At 39.8% G+C, this 17,843-nt stretch overlaps 2 protein-coding genes and 1 pseudogene across 8 annotated transcripts in view; 1 reads left to right on the top strand and 2 right to left on the bottom strand.

Annotated features, from left to right (window-relative positions):
* The window catches only part of PLEKHH2 (pleckstrin homology, MyTH4 and FERM domain containing H2), a 127,688-nt gene that overhangs the window by 26,787 nt on the left and 83,058 nt on the right, over positions 1–17,843 (top strand). For all 7 annotated transcript variants that reach the window (XR_010149547.1, XR_010149548.1, XM_525888.7 and 4 more), the window contains one exon: positions 7,170–7,232. Coding sequence is in view for 4 of the 7 variants with exons in the window: in XM_525888.7 (XP_525888.4) it covers positions 7,170–7,232 (63 nt within the window). In the remaining 3 variants the exon portion in view is untranslated. Of the gene's footprint in view, positions 1–7,169; positions 7,233–17,843 lie in introns of those variants that run through there.
* Positions 5,012–6,338, bottom strand: C1GALT1C1L (C1GALT1 specific chaperone 1 like). Its single transcript, XM_001142362.6, has one exon. The coding sequence runs from the start codon at positions 6,210–6,212 to the stop codon at positions 5,265–5,267; it is 948 nt and encodes a 315-aa protein (XP_001142362.2). The 5' UTR covers positions 6,213–6,338; the 3' UTR covers positions 5,012–5,264.
* Positions 8,801–15,163, bottom strand: LOC134807854 (zinc finger protein 106-like; annotated as a pseudogene).

The raw sequence follows: 17,843 nt of genomic DNA, 5'->3' as shown, positions 1-17,843 counted from the left end.
GTTAGGTATTTAGGCAAAAACAAAAACCTGACCTTTATATCATTAGGAGAATAAAATTATGTTCTTACACTGATAGTAATGCTTTATGCCAGGAGAACATGGACTACCATGTTTCAGATATCAAGGAAAGCACATATGATCCAAGGATTTTGTTTTAAGCAGAACTGGCTTTCAAGTATAAAGGGCATAGCAAGCAGCTATTAGCGATTAAAGAACTCAGAAAATATTGTTCCCAGGAGTTTTCCCTAAGAAATTTAGAGAATGAGGTTCAGTCAACTAGAGTAGGGAGATTGTAGTATGTGATGGCTATAGGATCTGACAATGAAGATAGAGTAAACCAATAAAAATTGAAAAAAAATTGATTGCATATTTTAAAGTGTATTTCTGAACCCTATGTTGTTCTATTCATCTAATATGTCTGTTTTTATATAAATATCATTCTCTTGACTACTATTGGCAATTTTATAAGTCTTGATGTCAGGTATTGTGAATATTCTAATTTTTTTTTTTTTCTAAGCTGCTTAGGCTACTCTAGGTCTTGTGCATTTCTATACAAATTTCAGATTCTTCTTCTTAATTTGTGCAGAAAGGCCTGCTAGGATTTTGATTAAGACTGGGTGGAATCTATAGGGCAATTGGAAGAGAACTGACAATAATATCGAGTCTTCTGACTCATAGTTTAACTCTCCATTTATTTAGCTCTTCTTTAATTTTCCTTATCAGTATATTGTGGTTTTCAGCATATAAATATTGTGCTTATTTTGTTAGATTCATAGCTAAGTATTTTATGGTTTTGATGCTTTTGTAAATGCTACTGTTTTTTAAATTCTAATTTCAATTGTTTATTGCTCTTATTTTTTTTAAACTTTTTTTTTTTTGAGATGAAGTGTCGCCCTTGTCCCCCAGGCTGGAGTGTGATGCGTAATCTCGGCTCACTGCAACCTCTGCCTCCTGGGTTCAAGTGATTCTCCTGCCTCTGCCCCCCACTGAGTAGCTGGGATTACAGGCACCTGCCACCACGACCAGCTATTTTTTGTATTTTTAGTAGAGACCGGGTTTTACCATGTTGGCCAGGCTGGTCTAGAACTCCTGACAGCAGGTTATCCACCCACCTCGGCCTCCCAAAGTGCTGGGATTACAGGTGTGAGCCACCACACCCGGCCATTTATTGCTCTTATATAGAAATACAACAGATTTTTGTATATTGACCTTGTATCCTATGGCCTTAATAAACTCATTTATTAGTTCTTTTGTAGATTATTTGGGACTTTATGTGTAGATACTCATGTCATCTGTGAATAAATATTGCTTTATTTCTTCCTTTCCAGTATATATGCTTTTTATTTTTCTTTCTTGGCTATTACATTGGCTAGCACCTGCAGTAAAATCTTGAGTAGAAGTGGTAAAACGACATTCTTGTGGAGGAAAGCATTCAGTCTTTCCCATTGAGTATGATGTTAGTTATAGGTTTTTTTGTAGATACCTTTTATTAGGTATCAGAAATTCCTTGTATTTTTAGTTTGTTAAGAGATCTTTATTGTGAATGGATGTTGAATTTTGTCAGATGATTTTTCTTCATCTATCGAAATGATATTTCTTTTCTAGCCACTTGACATGGTGAACTACATTGGTTTATTTTTCAAAAGTTAAAACAACCTTGCATTCCTAGGATAAACCCCACTTAGCCATGACATAATATCTTTATTGTGTATATTTGGATTGGATTTGCTGACATTTTGTTAAAGATTTTTGCATCTGTGTTCACAAGGATATTCGTCTTTTTCTGGTTTTGGCAATACTGGCCTTATAAAATGTGTTAGGAAGCATTCCCTTCTCTTATGTGCTGGAAGAGTTTTTGTTGAGCTTCTATTCATTCTTCTATACATTTTTGGGTAGAATTCACAAGTGAAACCATCTAGTCCTGGAGTTTCCTTTGTGGGAAAGTTTTTAACTACAAGTGTGATTTATTTCATAGACATTGGGCTATTAAGCTAACTTATTTCTTCTTAAATGAGCTTTGCTATTTTGTCCAGTTTATGGGCATGAAGTAGTTCATAATATTGTTATCTCATTAGCATCTGTGGGGTCTGTGGTGATGTCTCCCATTACATTACTGATATTGATAATTTGTGTCTTTTTTTTTTTTTTTTTGCTTTATTGGTCTGGTTAGAGAGCTATCAATTGTATTGATATTTTTAAAGAACCAGCTTTTGGTTTTATTGATTTTTCTCTATTTTTATGTTTTTAATTTTATTCATTTCTCCTCTAATCTTTATTGTTAGTTTTTAAATTTCTGTTGGCTTTAGGTTTAATTTGCTCTTCCTAATGAGTTTAATTCATTCAGACTCTTGCGTTCCAGCTTATGCCCTCACTTCTCCACAGTGCAGCTGGAATCACAAAAGTCACTAATGACCTCCTAATTAGCAGTGGCATCATCACCAGTTGTTGCCTAGTTAGATGCCACTTCAGCATTTGAACCCTTTTTCTATGTACTTTCATATATAGCCTCTCTAATTTCACAGGTTATTTGAAAATCTTCCTCTTGATTTTCTACTCATTCCCTCTAAGGGAGCAGAATTATCTTTGATTAACTATTGCCTACTATTTCTAATGCAAGTTTCTAACACCCATTTTTTTTCCTCCCTGCCATTATTCTCTTACTTTTTTCAGCTCCATAAAACTCCCTCTGGTGCCTCATCATATATGATACAAACTACTTTATCCATAATCCTGTCACCTAGATATAGACAACTCCTTGCCCTTGGTTTATGTAATTCCATAAAAACAGGCACACGTAAATTTTTTAACAAACATTTGATTGCAACATTCATTACTGCTTTGCAGTCCCTTTTCCCTCAATATATCATTTATGTATAATATCATTCTATATATAATTTACACTTATTTTTAAATATGTCATTTACATCTTTTCATATATATTTAAAACATTTTATTAGAGAGATTTTCAAACATACAAAAGTAAGCAGAATGTTATAATGGACCCTCCTGTACACATCACCCAGCTTTCATGGTTGTCAGCTCAGGGCCAATCCTGTTTCATCTTCACCTGCACCCTGACCTACTTCTTTCCTCCTATGTTATATTGAGACAAGTCCCAAATATATCATTTCCTCCATCCATATAAATTTGTAATGACTGTATGGTATCTAACTGTATGGATGTGCCATTATTTATATATTTAGATAATCCTGTTTTTGGACATTTGTGACTTTTAGTTTTATCATTCAAATTATAACACTACAACTGCTACCATAATATTTTTAAATAAATGAGTTACCACCAGCTTTTCACATTGCTTGAATATATTTTCTTATTTTTAGCCCTACAACATCCTGTAAAGTAGTCAGAACAGGTTATATTATCCACATTTTATACACAAGAATTTTGGAGTCCAGTGGCAAACTATTGGTAAATAGTAGAGTTTCCTAACTTAAAATTATTCATAAAAATAACACATATATATGGTAGAAATAGGCTGCTTAAAAAATTTCTATGTAAATATTCATTGAACACCTATTAAGTATTAGATACTATGTTGGATGCTTTTCTGTTTATAAATGCTGTGAAATAAGTGTTGTATCATTTTACAGGTAGGGAGAGGAGACTCAGATAAGTTAAATAATGTACCCATCATCACATAGCTAGTATTGGAATCTGAGTTCCAATTTAGGTCTTGCCTTTAAGTTCAGTATTCTTTCCAGTTTTCCCTATATTCATATTTCAAGGATTATCTCCTTTTCATTAAGAAAGCAAGTAACTTTTGAGCCTGATTGCGCCTTCAAGACAACTTTACAATGTAGTTGGGAAGATAGTACAAGATAGGAAGTCAGTGCCATAGGAGCAGAAAAAAAGTTATTTGGCAGTGGTAAAAATAATGATACTGTCCTTCATATATGCATGGTACTTTAGGCATGACAGAGAGCTTTGTCATTTCATCAATAATTTGTAATATATTAAATACCTACTATGTAGAAGACCTGTATTAGTTATGTAACAGTGAAGCAAGCTGACTTTTGTCCTTCCTGTTATCACTGGAAACTAAACATTTGAGGAGAAATCAGACAAGATATTTGCATAGTTCTCTTAAGAAAACTATTTTTTTCACTAGCAAAATTTTGTGCATTCTTCTGTTTCTCCTGGCAATCCTGACAATATTCAAAATCCAGGCTAAGTAAGGCTCCAGAAAAACCAAATTTCCCTGAAAATAGAATATAGTTATATTGTAGAAGTGACAATTGTCAGCATATTGCCAGTAGTGGAAGAATGTCGTATTGGCATGTGTTTGCTAGTTGGTTTTTGGTTTAGGGAATATTCTAGAGACATCCAAAAGACATAATGCTTGTCCAGCTGCTTCTATATAGTGCCATAGTCTAAACAAGTAATTCAACAAAATGCTTTGAAACCACATTACTTGCTCATTAAACATTTGAAATATTTTCACAGAAATTAGATATGAGGTACTGAGAATGTACTTGCACAGTTATTTACATATCCAAATATTTGAAACCTCTTCCAGAATCTAGATCCCTGTAATAAACTGCCTTTTAAAATGCTGCCATGGGGCTGCGTGCGGTGGGTCATGCCTGTAATCTCAGCACTTTGGGAGGCTGAGGCGGGTGGATCACCTGAAGTCAGGAGTTTGAGACCAGCCTGACCAATATAGTGAAACGCTGTCTCTACTAAAAATAAAAAAATTAGCTGGGCGTGGTGGTGTGTACCTGTAGTCCCAGCTACTCAGGAGGCTGAGGCAGAAGAATCGCTTGAACCCGGGAGGCGGAGGTTGCAGTGAGCCGAAATTGTGCCACTGCACTCCAGCTTGGGTGACAAAGCAAGACTCCATTTCAAAAAAAAAAAAAAAAAAAAAATGCTGCCATGTGGACAGGCAGTTAAATATGTGGCCATACATGGTGACAACAAATGTTCTACACCTTTATTATCCAGTAGAAATATGTAAGCTACATGTGTAACTTAAAATATTCTAATAGACACATTAATAAAATTAAAAAGCAGGTGAAATTAATTTTAATAGTATATTTTATTTAATGCAAAATATCCAAAACATTATTTCAATGTGGAGTCAATATAAAATATTACTAATGAGATGTTTTACATCTTCATACTGTTTTCTAATAATATATGAATTATTGAGTGAAATACGTATTTTACACTTACACTGTATCAGAATTTGGACTAGCCACATTTCAAGTGGTCTTGGACAGCACAGGTCTATTATTCTCCAGCCCTCAGTCATTTTCTGAACCAACTGGAGGCAAGAAAACGAGTGTGTCATTGAAATAGTGTCCAAATGCCCTGAGCCGGTACAGGCCATACATCATTACTTCCATCTTGTGGGGGGTCAGTCCATTGAAAGTAATAGCCATATCTGAACAGCAGCCTTCTACTACTTGCTGAGGGTTATTAGACAATGCCTCTTCAATAAGCTGTGCGATTGGTTTTGTATTAAATACATCTCTTCCTTCATAATCCTCTGCATTTTCTGCATGAACTCCTGCATATTTCAGGCATATTGCCAGCTGCTTATCTTCAGATAACTTCCAAATCACACTTTGATCTGCACAGGTCTCAGAGTTATTGAGAAGTCTGTTAAGTCTTTTCATCGACTCTCTGCTTAAGACAATCCCTCCTTCCACAGTCACGTATTCGAGGTCTCCAAATATAACAGTGTGGCCCAGATAGAAGGGCTGGGATGCATCCCTTGTAAACAAAAGGTACTTTAAATTTTCAATGACAGCAAACGTAGTGGGAAGTGCAAGGAAGAACCAGTTGTAGTTGTCGCCATACTTTTCAAAGACGTATTTGTAAGTGGTCCTCATCTGTACCCACCTGTCATTGCTTTCTATATTGACCAAATTGTCATTTTTAGTATCGTAGAGCTCTGCTTTGTCACAGTGTTTGGTCCAGGTCTCTTTCAGTGCAGCCCAGTAACTCTCATCTTCGGATTCTCCAAAGATGATACAGAAAACACGAATACTTTTACTGAGCTCCAAGAGTATCACTTTTGAAGTGTTTAAGAAATCGTTCCTGTTAGGTGGACGAAGGTGATGGTGCTCGTGGTCTTGAGTTTGACCTCTGTGTCGAATGTGAATTTGGCCAAACATAGTTATCAAAACCCAGGAAATGCTCCCAAGCAACATACCCTTAAAAAATGATGTCCCACTAGCGGAAACCATTTTCCAGGCGTTAGGACAGTGCGCCAGGGTCAAAGGCAGCCTGGGACCGGGTCCCGGGGTCCCGCGCCTTCCGGAGCTGGCGGCTGCGCTCCCGGTTGGGCCACTCTAGCTGCGGGAGGTCGCTTCTCGGTGGCGTAGAGAAGGGGGCGGGGCAGGAGCGGGACGCGGCGGCCACTGCGGGTGGGGTCCGGGCTGCTGCGGGTGAGAGGTATACCAGGAGTTCTGCATGCCTGGCCTTCCAACCAACAGTGAAGTTGAAAATGAGCAGAGATGAGTCACAGACGGCTCTAAAGTGGGCCAGACATCAGCACTGAGCCAAAAAGAATAAAATTGAGTTTTACCTCACGATTTGTGTATTCAGCCCCTGGTACAACACATCCCGTATGTTGATTAGCATGGGGTCCTTCTTAAGGCTTTTAAAATTCTCATTATAATATTCGTTTTAGTATTTGTGTGTCTGTGTGTTTAATCAAAGAATCTCTTCTATACTCTCTCCATCAGTCTGTAAGAATGTAAAACTACCCAGAGTTTATTTAAACCTAGCACCCACGGAGTTCATGAGAACACACCACTTCCTTGATGTCATTATGACTTTTTGATCAACCCGTCAAATAGGACATCTGAAGCCTTTCTCTCCTCTTAGATTTATTTTCTTGTTCTTAATATATGTTAATCCGTAATTTTTAATTTACAATCCACTGAAGAAAATTCTATTGATGAATACTCTTGAGGTATATATGTAGTCCTTGTATTAAAAGTATCGAAACTCTGGCATTTTGATAAACTTTTAAATATGCAAAGAGCCTTTAATGTGCTAACTGTATCTAACTCATCTCCAGTGAACTACTTTAAAATATCCAAACTGATGATGACATTATGAGATTTTTAAAGCCTTTTTCAGAAAGGCTCATTTTTCAAAAATAAATTTTTGTATTTATATTTTCCCTCACTCTACAGATGCAACAGCTTGAGAGACAAGTTATTGATGCTGAACGTCAAGCAGAAAAAGCTTTTCAACAGGTATAGTATAATTTTACTTTAAATTTTTTTTTGCCTGTACTACTCACATAAAGATTGTTTTGCTCATAATGGAAAGACAATTATCAGCCCGCCTCTACATCTTATCTTTTTGACTGTTCATAGCTTGATCCATAAAGAAAATGGAGAATCTAACTCTATTTTGTCCATTAACAAATTTTCAAAAGGAAAAAAAGGCTTCCATTAGGAAGGAAGTTTTATCTTACTTCTGAGAAAAATCAAATATGACTTTTATGGTAATACTAACTATATTTAAGTTTTGTATATAAATATGTTCATAGTGGCTTTATTTTACTTATAAAGAGTTGGAAATAATATGAATGCCATATTATAGAAGAATGAAAAAGTAAACTCTATCAACTCCATGAAATATTAGGCAACCATTAAAATAATTGTTTCTAAGTATATGCATTAATATGTAAAAATGCTTAGAGTTTTATTAGGAAAAGTCAAACCTAAGAGTTAAAAAAAAGGCTGAGAGGAAACACCCCAAAATTTTAACAAATGTTTACAATTGTTTGAATTACGGAATCAGGAATGATTTTTTTCCCCTTTTTTTTTTTTTTTTTTTTTTGAGACGGAATCTTGCTCTGTGGCCCAGGCTGGAGTGCAGTGGCGTGATCTTGGCTTACTGCAACCTCCGCCTCCCGGGTTCAAGTGATTCTACTGCCTCCATCTCCTGAATAACTGGGATTACAGGTGCACACCACCACACCCGGCTAATTTTTATATTGTTAGTAGAGATAGGGTTTGTTGGCCAGGATGGCCTCAAACTCCTGACCTCAGGTGATCCATCCACCTTGGCCTCCTAAAAGTGCTGGGATTACAGGTATGAGGTATTGTGCCTGGCCCCCTATATTTTCATACTTTGAGTTTTTTAATATAACTTTTATTTATTAAAATTTTTAAATTTTGTAATGACAGGGTCTCACTATGTTGTCCAGGAGGATCTTGAACTACTACTGGCTTCAAGTGATGCTCAGTGTCCCAAAGTGTTGGGATTACAGGTGTGAGCTCACTGTGCTCAGACAACTTTTATTATTTTTAAAATATGTTTTGATAAGTCACATAACCCTTTCTGGGTCTTGCCAGCATTAAAATGAGCAGTAAAATGATGGGTTTGGATGGGCCCACCCAGCCTTAAAGTTTAATGATTCTAAATCCATAGCTTCTCATTTCATGAAAAGATCTCAGTCATATTCAGTTTAATCAATGAGTTCCAGTGAGTTCTGGTGTTCTGCAGCACTATGGAGTAATATGGTTAACTATAATTTATTGCATATTTACAAAAAGCTTAAAGAGCCAGCTTTCTATATTTTCATAAAGCTAGAAGAGAGGATTTTGAATGTTCACAACACAAATAAATAGTAAATGTTTGAGGTGCTGGACATGCTAATTACCTTGATTTGATCATTACACATTGTATACACACATGGAAATATCCCTCTGTATCTCATAAATATGTACAATTATTATGTATCAACTAAAAACCAAAGAAAAAAAGGCTTAAATACAAAATTATTTCTCCTAAGAAGTGCATATGAAATTCCTTATGCTTCCTCTAAGTTTGTCATGTTTCCTTCCTTCAACTTGAGTACTACCAAATCTTTTTCCTTTTTAATTTTTATTTTAGAAGGGTAAGGAGTCTGGCAACAAGGCTTTCCCCATTGCTGCACTGCCGTTCTTTCCACTAATTTTGGAAGTTGCAGTGTCTGTTTGTTTAGTGGTTTGGCTTTCTGGCTGCTCAAAATTGAAGTCAAGTAAGCCTTCTGAAGGAAATTTATCACTTGTAAATCTTTCAGAAGGACCTCTATATGTGGCAGCCGTACAAAGTTTCTCATTCCAAGTTTCTCATTTTCTTGCCACTACCAATTATATCTCTCTTGGTTGTATTTGCTTGACTTATTTGATTTCTTGTTCCATAGCATAGTCACATCTTCCGTTTGACAATTAGAATTTCTGTTTCTGCCTGGTTGAAATTTATGTCCAGGGCCACTTTAGTTGCAATTATTTTTACTACATACACTGGATTTCTAGTTTCCGTTACTGTTGTTCATGTGCCAACTGGAAAAGCCACCTGTTCCCTCAGAATACCAACTGGAATTCCTTCCTGTACCATTATGATTCCAATCTACTGTTCCACTATTTGAATACCAACCAACTCCAGAATTACTATGGTTGTGAAACGAAGTCAAGGAGCCTCCTGCAACACCCTAATGCCACTCAGAACATTCTTTTGGTCCACCACTATTCCTCAGAGAATACAGAAAGCTGTTTCTCCATGTATTATTAAAGCGATCTTTTTTCCAATTACAATCCTCCTGTGGAGGTCCAGGGTGATGCCATGCTGGCTGACTGTAACTCTGTCTGTGTTGGTGAGGAATTTGGTGTTCTCAGCTCCATTGGGGTCACCTGTCATCAGAATTTACTTCTTGGCTGCTACTGGAAGGTTCTTGTTGACTTTGTTCTTTCCTTTGTTTTATTAATTGAATGAGTTCCTTGTCAAAATAATCTTCTTCCTCATCCTCTCCTTTTCCATCATCTTCTCTTTCCTGGGCATCAACGTTATCTTTGTGCAGCTGGCCAGAAATGTGCTTTGCATATGCAGAAAGACCTACTTCTGTGGCCCCGCACCTTCGGCACTCATGACTAGTGCCTCTTTTTGGAGCTGTACACGATGTGACACAATATGCATTTTTGTTCTCCTACCATAGTGACCAGATCTGAATCAGTCAACCAAACGCTCTTCCTCCATCAGGCCACTGAGGGCCAGGCAAGGGAGCTCCCTGATTCCCCAGACACCCCATTCAGTTTTGGGTCTGAGAGCCTACTCTGGACCCTCTCCCCACCAGGCCCCATCACCCTCAATTTTTATTTTAGATTCAGCAGATACATGAAAGTTTTAATTTTATAGGGTAGAGTAAGTGCCTGATAGATTTCTAAATAAGCCCAATGTAGCCTAATCTTTGATTTTCTTAATTATGCTTGAAGAGGAAATCTTACAACTTTATTAGGCAAGACTTTAAGCACATACAAGAGTAGAGAAAATAGTATAGTGAACCCCCATCACCCCCACTTCAACAATTAGTCAAGTCATGGCTCATCTGTACCTCCACCCACTTCCCCTGCCCCCTCACACTGGACTATTGAGAAGCAAATCCCAGACATGGTATAATTTCATCCATTATTATATACTATACTAATCTAAAACCAAACACTCTTAAAAATCATAACAATACCATCATCACACCAAAAAATTACCAGTAATTCTTCAGTATATCAAAGATCTAGTCAGTATTCAAATTTTTCCAAATAGCTAATAATTGCTTCTGTGTTTTGTTCTTTAATCAAAGTGGAATTCACATAACATAAAATTAACTTTTTTTTTTGAGACAGTCTCAGTCTGTCACCTGGGCCGGAGTGCAGTGGTGCCATCTCAGCTCACTGCCACCTCCACCTCCTGAGTTCAAACGATTCTCCTGCCTCAGCCTCCCGAGTAGCTGGGACTATAGGCACCCAGCACCACACCTGGCTAATTTTTTGTATTTTTAGAGAGATGGGGTTTCACCATGTTGGCCAGGCTGGTCTCGAACTCCTGACCTTGTGATTTGCCCCCCTTGGCCTCCCAAAGTGCTGGGATTACACGCATGAGCCACCGTGCCCAGCCAAAATTAACATTTTTAAATGAACAGTTCAGTGTTGTGTACTATCATCACCTTTATCTAGTTCCAAAATGTCGAAAGGAAACTTATCTCAAAAGGAAACCTTATTCATTAAGCATTTAGTCCCATTTCCCCCTCCCACTAGCCCCTGGCAACCACCAATCTGCTTTCTGTTGCTATGGATTTACCTATTCTGGATATTTCATATAAATGGATTTATATACTATGTGATCTTTAGTGTCTGGCTTCTTTCATTTAGCAGAATGTTTTTGATATTTATCCACGTTGTAGCATGTATCATGCTTTATTCCTCATTATGGCTGAATAATGTTCCATATATATATATATATACACACACACACAATTTGTTTATCCATTTGTCTTTTTATGGACATTGTCTTTTTATGGACTTTCACTGCCCTCGATGTCTCCTGTGCCCTACCTATTCTACCTTTTCATCTTTTGACTATTGTGACTAGTGCTGTTAAGAACGTACACATATTTGTTTGAGTACCCCTTTTTAATTCTTTTATTTATATACCCCTTTTTTTTTTTTTTTTTTTTTTTTTTGAGTTGGAGTTTTGCTCTTGTTGCCCAGGCTGGAGTGCAATGGCACGATCTTGGCTCACCGCAACCTCCGCCTCCCAGGTTCAAGCCATTCTCCTGCCTCAGCCTCCCGAGTAGCTGGGATTACAGGCATCCATGCCTAGCTCATTTTGTATTTTTAGTAGAGATGGGATTTCTCTGTGTTGGTCAGGCTGGTCTCAAACTCCTGATTTCAGGTGATCCACCCACCTTGGCCTCCCAGAGTGCTGGGGTTACAGGTGTGAGCCACCTCGCCCGGCCCTCTTTTTTTTTGTTTTTAATAGTTAGTTTGTTCAAATTGGGATCTAAACTAGATTGATACATTTCATTTGATTCTTAAACTCTTTTAATTTATAGGGTCTTTTTCCCTTTTTTCTTTCAACTTATTTGTATGGGTTAATTTGTTCTCTAAAGCTTTCCACATTCTGGAGTTTGCCGATTGCATACCTATGATGTGATTTAACAAGCTCCTCTACCCCTGTATTTCCTGTAAAATATAGTTAGATCTAAAAATTTGACTTTTCTTTCTCTTTTTTCAAGACTACTTCTTGGGTGATATTGTTGACCTCCACCAGGAGGTGGATGTCTAGTTATCTCTCTCTCTCTCTCTCTTTTTTTTTTTTTTTGGTGATATTAGCAGCCATTGATTACCTTGTTTAAATCAATGATTTCATCAGGGAGGTTATTGCTTTTTTAAAAACAGACTTTAATTTTTAGAGCAGTTTCAGATTTACAGCAAAATTGATGGTGTATGAAGTACAGAGCTTTCATATATCCTCTCCCCTCCAACACACATTCAAGCTTTCTTCACCATCAGCATCCAACACCAGAGTGGTACATTTATTACAACTGATGAACCAACACTGACACATCATTGTTACCCAAATCCCATAGTTTACATTAGTGTTTACTCTTGGTGTTTTATGTTCTATGGATTTTGACAAATGTATAATGCTGTGTATCCTCTTCTGTAGTATCATATAGGATACTTTCACTGCTCTTAATGTCTCCTGTGCTCTACCTATTCAGTCCTTCCCTCCTCTTAAGTCCCTGGAAACCACTGATGTTTTTACTGATTTAATTGTTTTGTCTTTTCCAGAATGTCATATAGTTAGAATCAGACAGTATATAGCCTTTTCAGATTGGCTTTATTTTCACTTAGTAATATACATTAAGGTTTCTTCATGACTTTTCAGTTAGCATTCTTTTCAACAATAACTTAGCCAGAATGGCTAAAATTAAAAGAACAACAATGAAGTGTTGGCAAGGAGATGGAGCAACTGGAATTTTCATACACTTCCAGCAGGAATGCAATTTTGTACATTTATTCACTCTGGAAAGATGTTTGGCAGCATCTACTAAAGTAAACATTTGCCAGCCTATAACCCAGCAATTCTACTCCTAGGTGTATACTAAGAGAAACAGGAACACATATCCACCAAAATATAGGTTTATGGACATGTGAAGCAACTTTATTCATAACAGTCCTAAGCTGAAAACAAACAAATCGTTCTACCGAAAAAGATACATGCACTTCTATGTTTATCATAGTGCAATTCACAATAGCAAAGACATGGAATCAACCAAGGTGCCCATCAATGGTGGGTTAGATAAAGAAAATGTGGTACATATACACCAGGGAATACTACACTGCCATAAAAAAGAATGAGATCAGGTCCTTTGTAGCAACGTGGATGCAATTGGAGGTCATTATCCTAAGAGAATTAATGCAGGAACTGAAAACTAAATACCACATGCTCTCACTTATAAGTGGGAGCTAAACATTAAATACACAACGATACCATTTCCACAGTTTGAATCTATCTTGATCAGAATTCTTTTGACATCTAATAATGATCCCTGCCTAGAAAAAGAAACAAGTTTTTCTTATTGTGAAATGCCCAAGGAGTCTTACCAAGATAGGAGAAGATGAATGTAGTATATAATATGAGAGAAAGCCAATCCAAGACAGTTGTAGAAATTGCCAAGACAATTATGGGCAGGGCACATTTCAAGGTTAATTCTTACCCAGCTCTTATCCAGGATTCCTAGGGTGTAGTTATTTCAATTAGCATACATTGGTGTTCTAGACACATAGAATTAAAGTCCAGAGTTTGGAATAAGCAGTTAATTTTTCTTTTTTTGAGACGGGGTCTCACTATATGCCCAGGCTAAAGTGCAGTGGTGCGACCATGGCTCATTGTGGCCTTAACTTCCCAAGCTCAAGCAATCCTCCTGCCTCAGCCTCCCAAGTAGCTGGGACTACAGTCATGTGCCACCACACCCAGCTAATTTTAAATTGTTTGTAGAGATGGGGCCTCACTGTGTTGCCAGGGCTGGTCTCAAACTCCTGGGCTCAAGTAATCCTCCTGTCTCGGCCTCCCAAAGTGTTGGAATTACAGGCGTGAACTGCAAACTTGGCCTTTTAAAAATTTTTTTGTTGTTGATTTTTTTTCTCCTCTTCCTCCTTCCCTCCCCCATTCGATCTCCTCTACCTCCTCCTCTTTTTTCTTTTTTGAAGGGGAAGGGCGAAGACAGGAGAGGAATATGAAACCTGTTTGGCAAGGTAAAGTCTGTACAGCCAAAGAGAAATCAAGGCGAATTCCTGTTTCTCTGCCTTGGGAACAAACTTTAAATTTCAGCTGGATTTAAATCCAAACTCTCCCCCTTAGTTGGCTGAAAAAGCTTCTTAGTCTCTTCGAGTCTTAGTTATGTCACTTATGGAAAAGAGCTAATATTTGCAGAGCTCATAGTCTCTGTATATTGTGTAGAGGTGTACAACACAGTGATTTAAGAACACAGACTTGAGCCAAACTGTCTGGGTTCAAAGTCTGTCTCCATCTCTTACCACCTTTTCAACTTGGGCCTCAGCTTCCTATCTGTACAATGTAGTACTATCTAATACGTAGCTCATAGGATTTGGGGGAGATTGAGTATTTACTATGATTAAAGTGCTTGGAATATTTCCTGCCACATAGAAGTGCTATTTAGCCGTTATGAAGATTGACTCTGAGTTAAGTAAAGTGCCTGGCATGCAGTCAGCCCTCAATAAACGGTGGTGGTGGTAGAAGTATGATTAGTAATTTAAGGATCTATGCTGTGCCTGTGTTTTAATACTCTTTGGCTGATAGTACCAAGCAGTGATATTCCCACTTACGTCTCTACAAAGGCAATAATTAACAGTAAAATCATAAAAAGCCTACTTAAATTCTGTGAAAGACACTTTCAGAATGCTTACAGCATTCTCCGTCACTCCATACCAGATGTTTTAGTCTTTTTCTGCAGAGGTGTACTGAGCCGTATATGCCTGTTCCTGTTCAGCCACATGCCTTGCAGCACTCATTTGTTGGCTTGTCTGCCTCTCTGACTTTCACCACTAAAAGCAGTACTCAGCTGCAACCAGCTCAACTCTATACTTTAGCTTTGTACATTTTTCTCTTTGTATGTTAATGAATGGCATCACTTCTGTAACAATTAACGAAGTCGTCTGCAGAAAAAAAGTCACACATTTGCCAGATATATCTTGGTGATCTTTATACTCCCCTCCCCTCCCCTCCCCAACCCTCCCCTCCCCTCCCCAACCCTCCCCTCCCCTCCCCTTCCCTTTCCTTCTTTTCTCCTTCCCTTCTTTTCCCCTTCCTTTACCTTCCCTTCTTTTTCCTTCATTGTCTTGTGTTTTCTGACTTTGGCCTTCCTAGTAGCATCTTTCTTTACCTCTGTACCCTGGCTGTCTCTATATGTCTCTATATGTAATCTATCTGTTCTTCCCTATCTTTCCCTTCCCTTCCTTTCTCTCCTTTAACTGCCCATATTATGGGAAAAAGAGAAAAAAATTGAGGATGGTTTTGTTTTGCCTTAATTTAAAATTCTTAATTCATAATATGTGGCAAATTTGTTTGTTTTTGAAAATTAAACTAAATTAAGTATTTTTTATTTGTGATTTTCAACTATCTACACCCGCCCCCCACTGACCCCTGCCCCGCCCCAATTCCTTGGGTCTTATGAGATCCAGTGAGGAGTCTTTAAAAAAGAATCCTTGTTCCTGATTCAAGGGAAGCAAACCACAGAGGTTTGTTGCCATCAGGGCCAACCACTGGTCTTGGTAAGTTTGACAGGAAGGACTTCTCTCCTTTGAAGTTGTTCTTTGAGGATGTTGGGTATAAAGTTATTTAATTCTATGTGCTATATCTTTAAGCAAAAATACACCAGGATTAGTTATTTTAGACATACTGCTACTCCCATTACCAAAAAAAAAAAAAAAAGAGAGAATTACAAATCTCTCAGAGTTTCCATGAGTTAGCAAAACCTGTAGGCATTTCTTTTTGTCACAACACTTTAAATTTATTTAGTGCATATTTTGTTACACTTCAGAAGGACTTTTTTTCTTTACATTACTTCATAATCTAAAAGTCGACAGGAAATACAGACAGCAGATGAATTCTCATGCACTGATGATGTCACCTTTTTTGGCCTTTGCAAGACTAAGTGTTAATAACTTAGAGTAACTGAATCCTTTGCCATCTTTAACAATTTCCATGGGACTGTGGCCTATCTGATGTTTATGTTGCTTAAATCAGCTTGCGTTTTCTCATTGAACCATGTCCTAAGACTCAAACAACTGTATTTATCTTAACCAAAAAGGAATATTTTGCCACTAAAAGCAGTACTCAGCTAAAACCAGGGCAACTCTATAGTTTAGCTTTGTACATTTTTCCGTTTGTTTATCAATGAATGGCATCACTTCTTTTTTTTTTAATTTTTTAATTTTTAATTTTTTTTATTTTTTTATTTTTATTTTTTTATTGATCATTCTTGGGTGTTTCTCACAGAGGGGGATTTGGCAGGGTCATAGGACAATAGTGGAGGGAGGGTCAGCAGATAAACAAGTGAACAAAGGTCTCTGGTTTTCCTAGGCAGAGGACCCTGCGGCCTGGCCTTCCGCAGTGTTTGTGTCCCTGGGTACTTGAGATTAGGGAGTGGTGATGACTCTTAACGAGCATGATGCCTTCAAGCATCTGTTTAACAAAGCACATCTTGCACCACCCTTAATCCATTTAACCCTGAGTGGACACAGCACATGTTTCTGAGAGCACAGGGTTGGGGGTAGGGTCACCGATCAACAGGATCACTAGGCAGAAGAATTTTTCTTAGTACAGAACAAAATGAAAAGTCTCCCGTGTCTACCTCTTTCTACACAGACATGGCAACCATCCGATTTCTCAATCCTTTCCCCGCCTTTCCCCCCTTTCTGTTCCACAAAACCGCCATTGTCATCATGGCCCGTTCTCAATGAGCTGTTGGGTACACCTCCCAGACGGGGTGGTGGCTGGGCAGAGGGGCTCCTCACTTCCCAGTAGGGGCGGCCGGGCAGAGGTGCCCCTCACCTCCCGGACGGGGCGGCTGGCCGGGCGGGGGGCTGACCCCCCCACCTCCTTCCCGGACGGGGCGGCTGGCCGGGCAGAGGGGCTCCTCACTTCCCAGTAGGGGCGGCCGGGCAGAGGCGCCCCTCACCTCCTGGACGGGGCGGCTGGCCGGGCAGGGGGCTGACCCCCCCACCTCCCTCCCGGACGGGGCGGCTGGCCGGGCGGGGGGCTGACCCCCCCACCTCCCTCCCGGACGGGGCGGCTGGCCGGGCGGGGGGCTGACCCCCTCCACCTCCCTCCCGGACAGGGCGGCTGGCCGGGCGGGGGGCTGACCCCCCCACCTCCCTCCCGGACGGGGCGGCTGGCCGGGCGGGGGGCTGACTCCCCCACCTCCCTCCCGGACGGGGCGGCTGGCTGGGCGGGGGGCTGATCCCCCCACCTCCCTCCCGGATGGGGTGGCTGCCGGGCAGAGACGCTCCTCACTTCCCAGACGGGGTGGCTGCCGGGCAGAGGGGCTCCTCGCTTCTCATATGGGGCGGTTGCCAGGCGGAGGGTCTCCTCACTTCTCAGACGGGGCGGCTGGGCAGAGACGCTCCTCACCTCCCAGACGGGGTCGCGGCCGGGTAGAGGTGCTCCTCACATCCCAGATGGGGCGGCGGGGCAGAGGCGCTCCCCACATCTCAGACGATGGGCGGCCGGGCAGAGACGCTCCTCACTTCCTAGATGGGATGGTGGCCGGGAAGAGGCGCTCCTCACTTCCTAGATGGGATGGCGGCCGGGCAGAGATGCTCCTCACTTTCCAGACTGGGTAGCCAGGCAGAGGGGCTCCTCACGTCCCAGACGATGGGCGGCCAGGCAGAGACGCTCCTCACTTCCCAGACGGGGTGGCGGCCGGGCAGAGGCTGCAATCTTGGCACTTTGGGAGGCCAAGGCAGGCGGCTGGGAGGTGGAGGTTGTAGCGAGCCGAGATCACGCCACTGCAC

The sequence above is a fragment of the Pan troglodytes genome, chromosome 12 (genome assembly GCF_028858775.2).
Source record: "Pan troglodytes isolate AG18354 chromosome 12, NHGRI_mPanTro3-v2.0_pri, whole genome shotgun sequence".
In the NCBI taxonomy this organism is placed as follows: Eukaryota; Metazoa; Chordata; class Mammalia; order Primates; family Hominidae; genus Pan; species Pan troglodytes.
The sequence above is the reverse complement of the archived record's forward strand: the minus strand, read 5'-3'. Positions and strand labels throughout refer to the sequence as shown.

Excerpts from the sequence above, each read along its gene's own strand:
- C1GALT1C1L (XM_001142362.6), bottom strand. The coding sequence starts at position 6,212 with ATGGTTTCCGCTAGTGGGACATCATTTTTTAAGGGTATGTTGCTTGGG.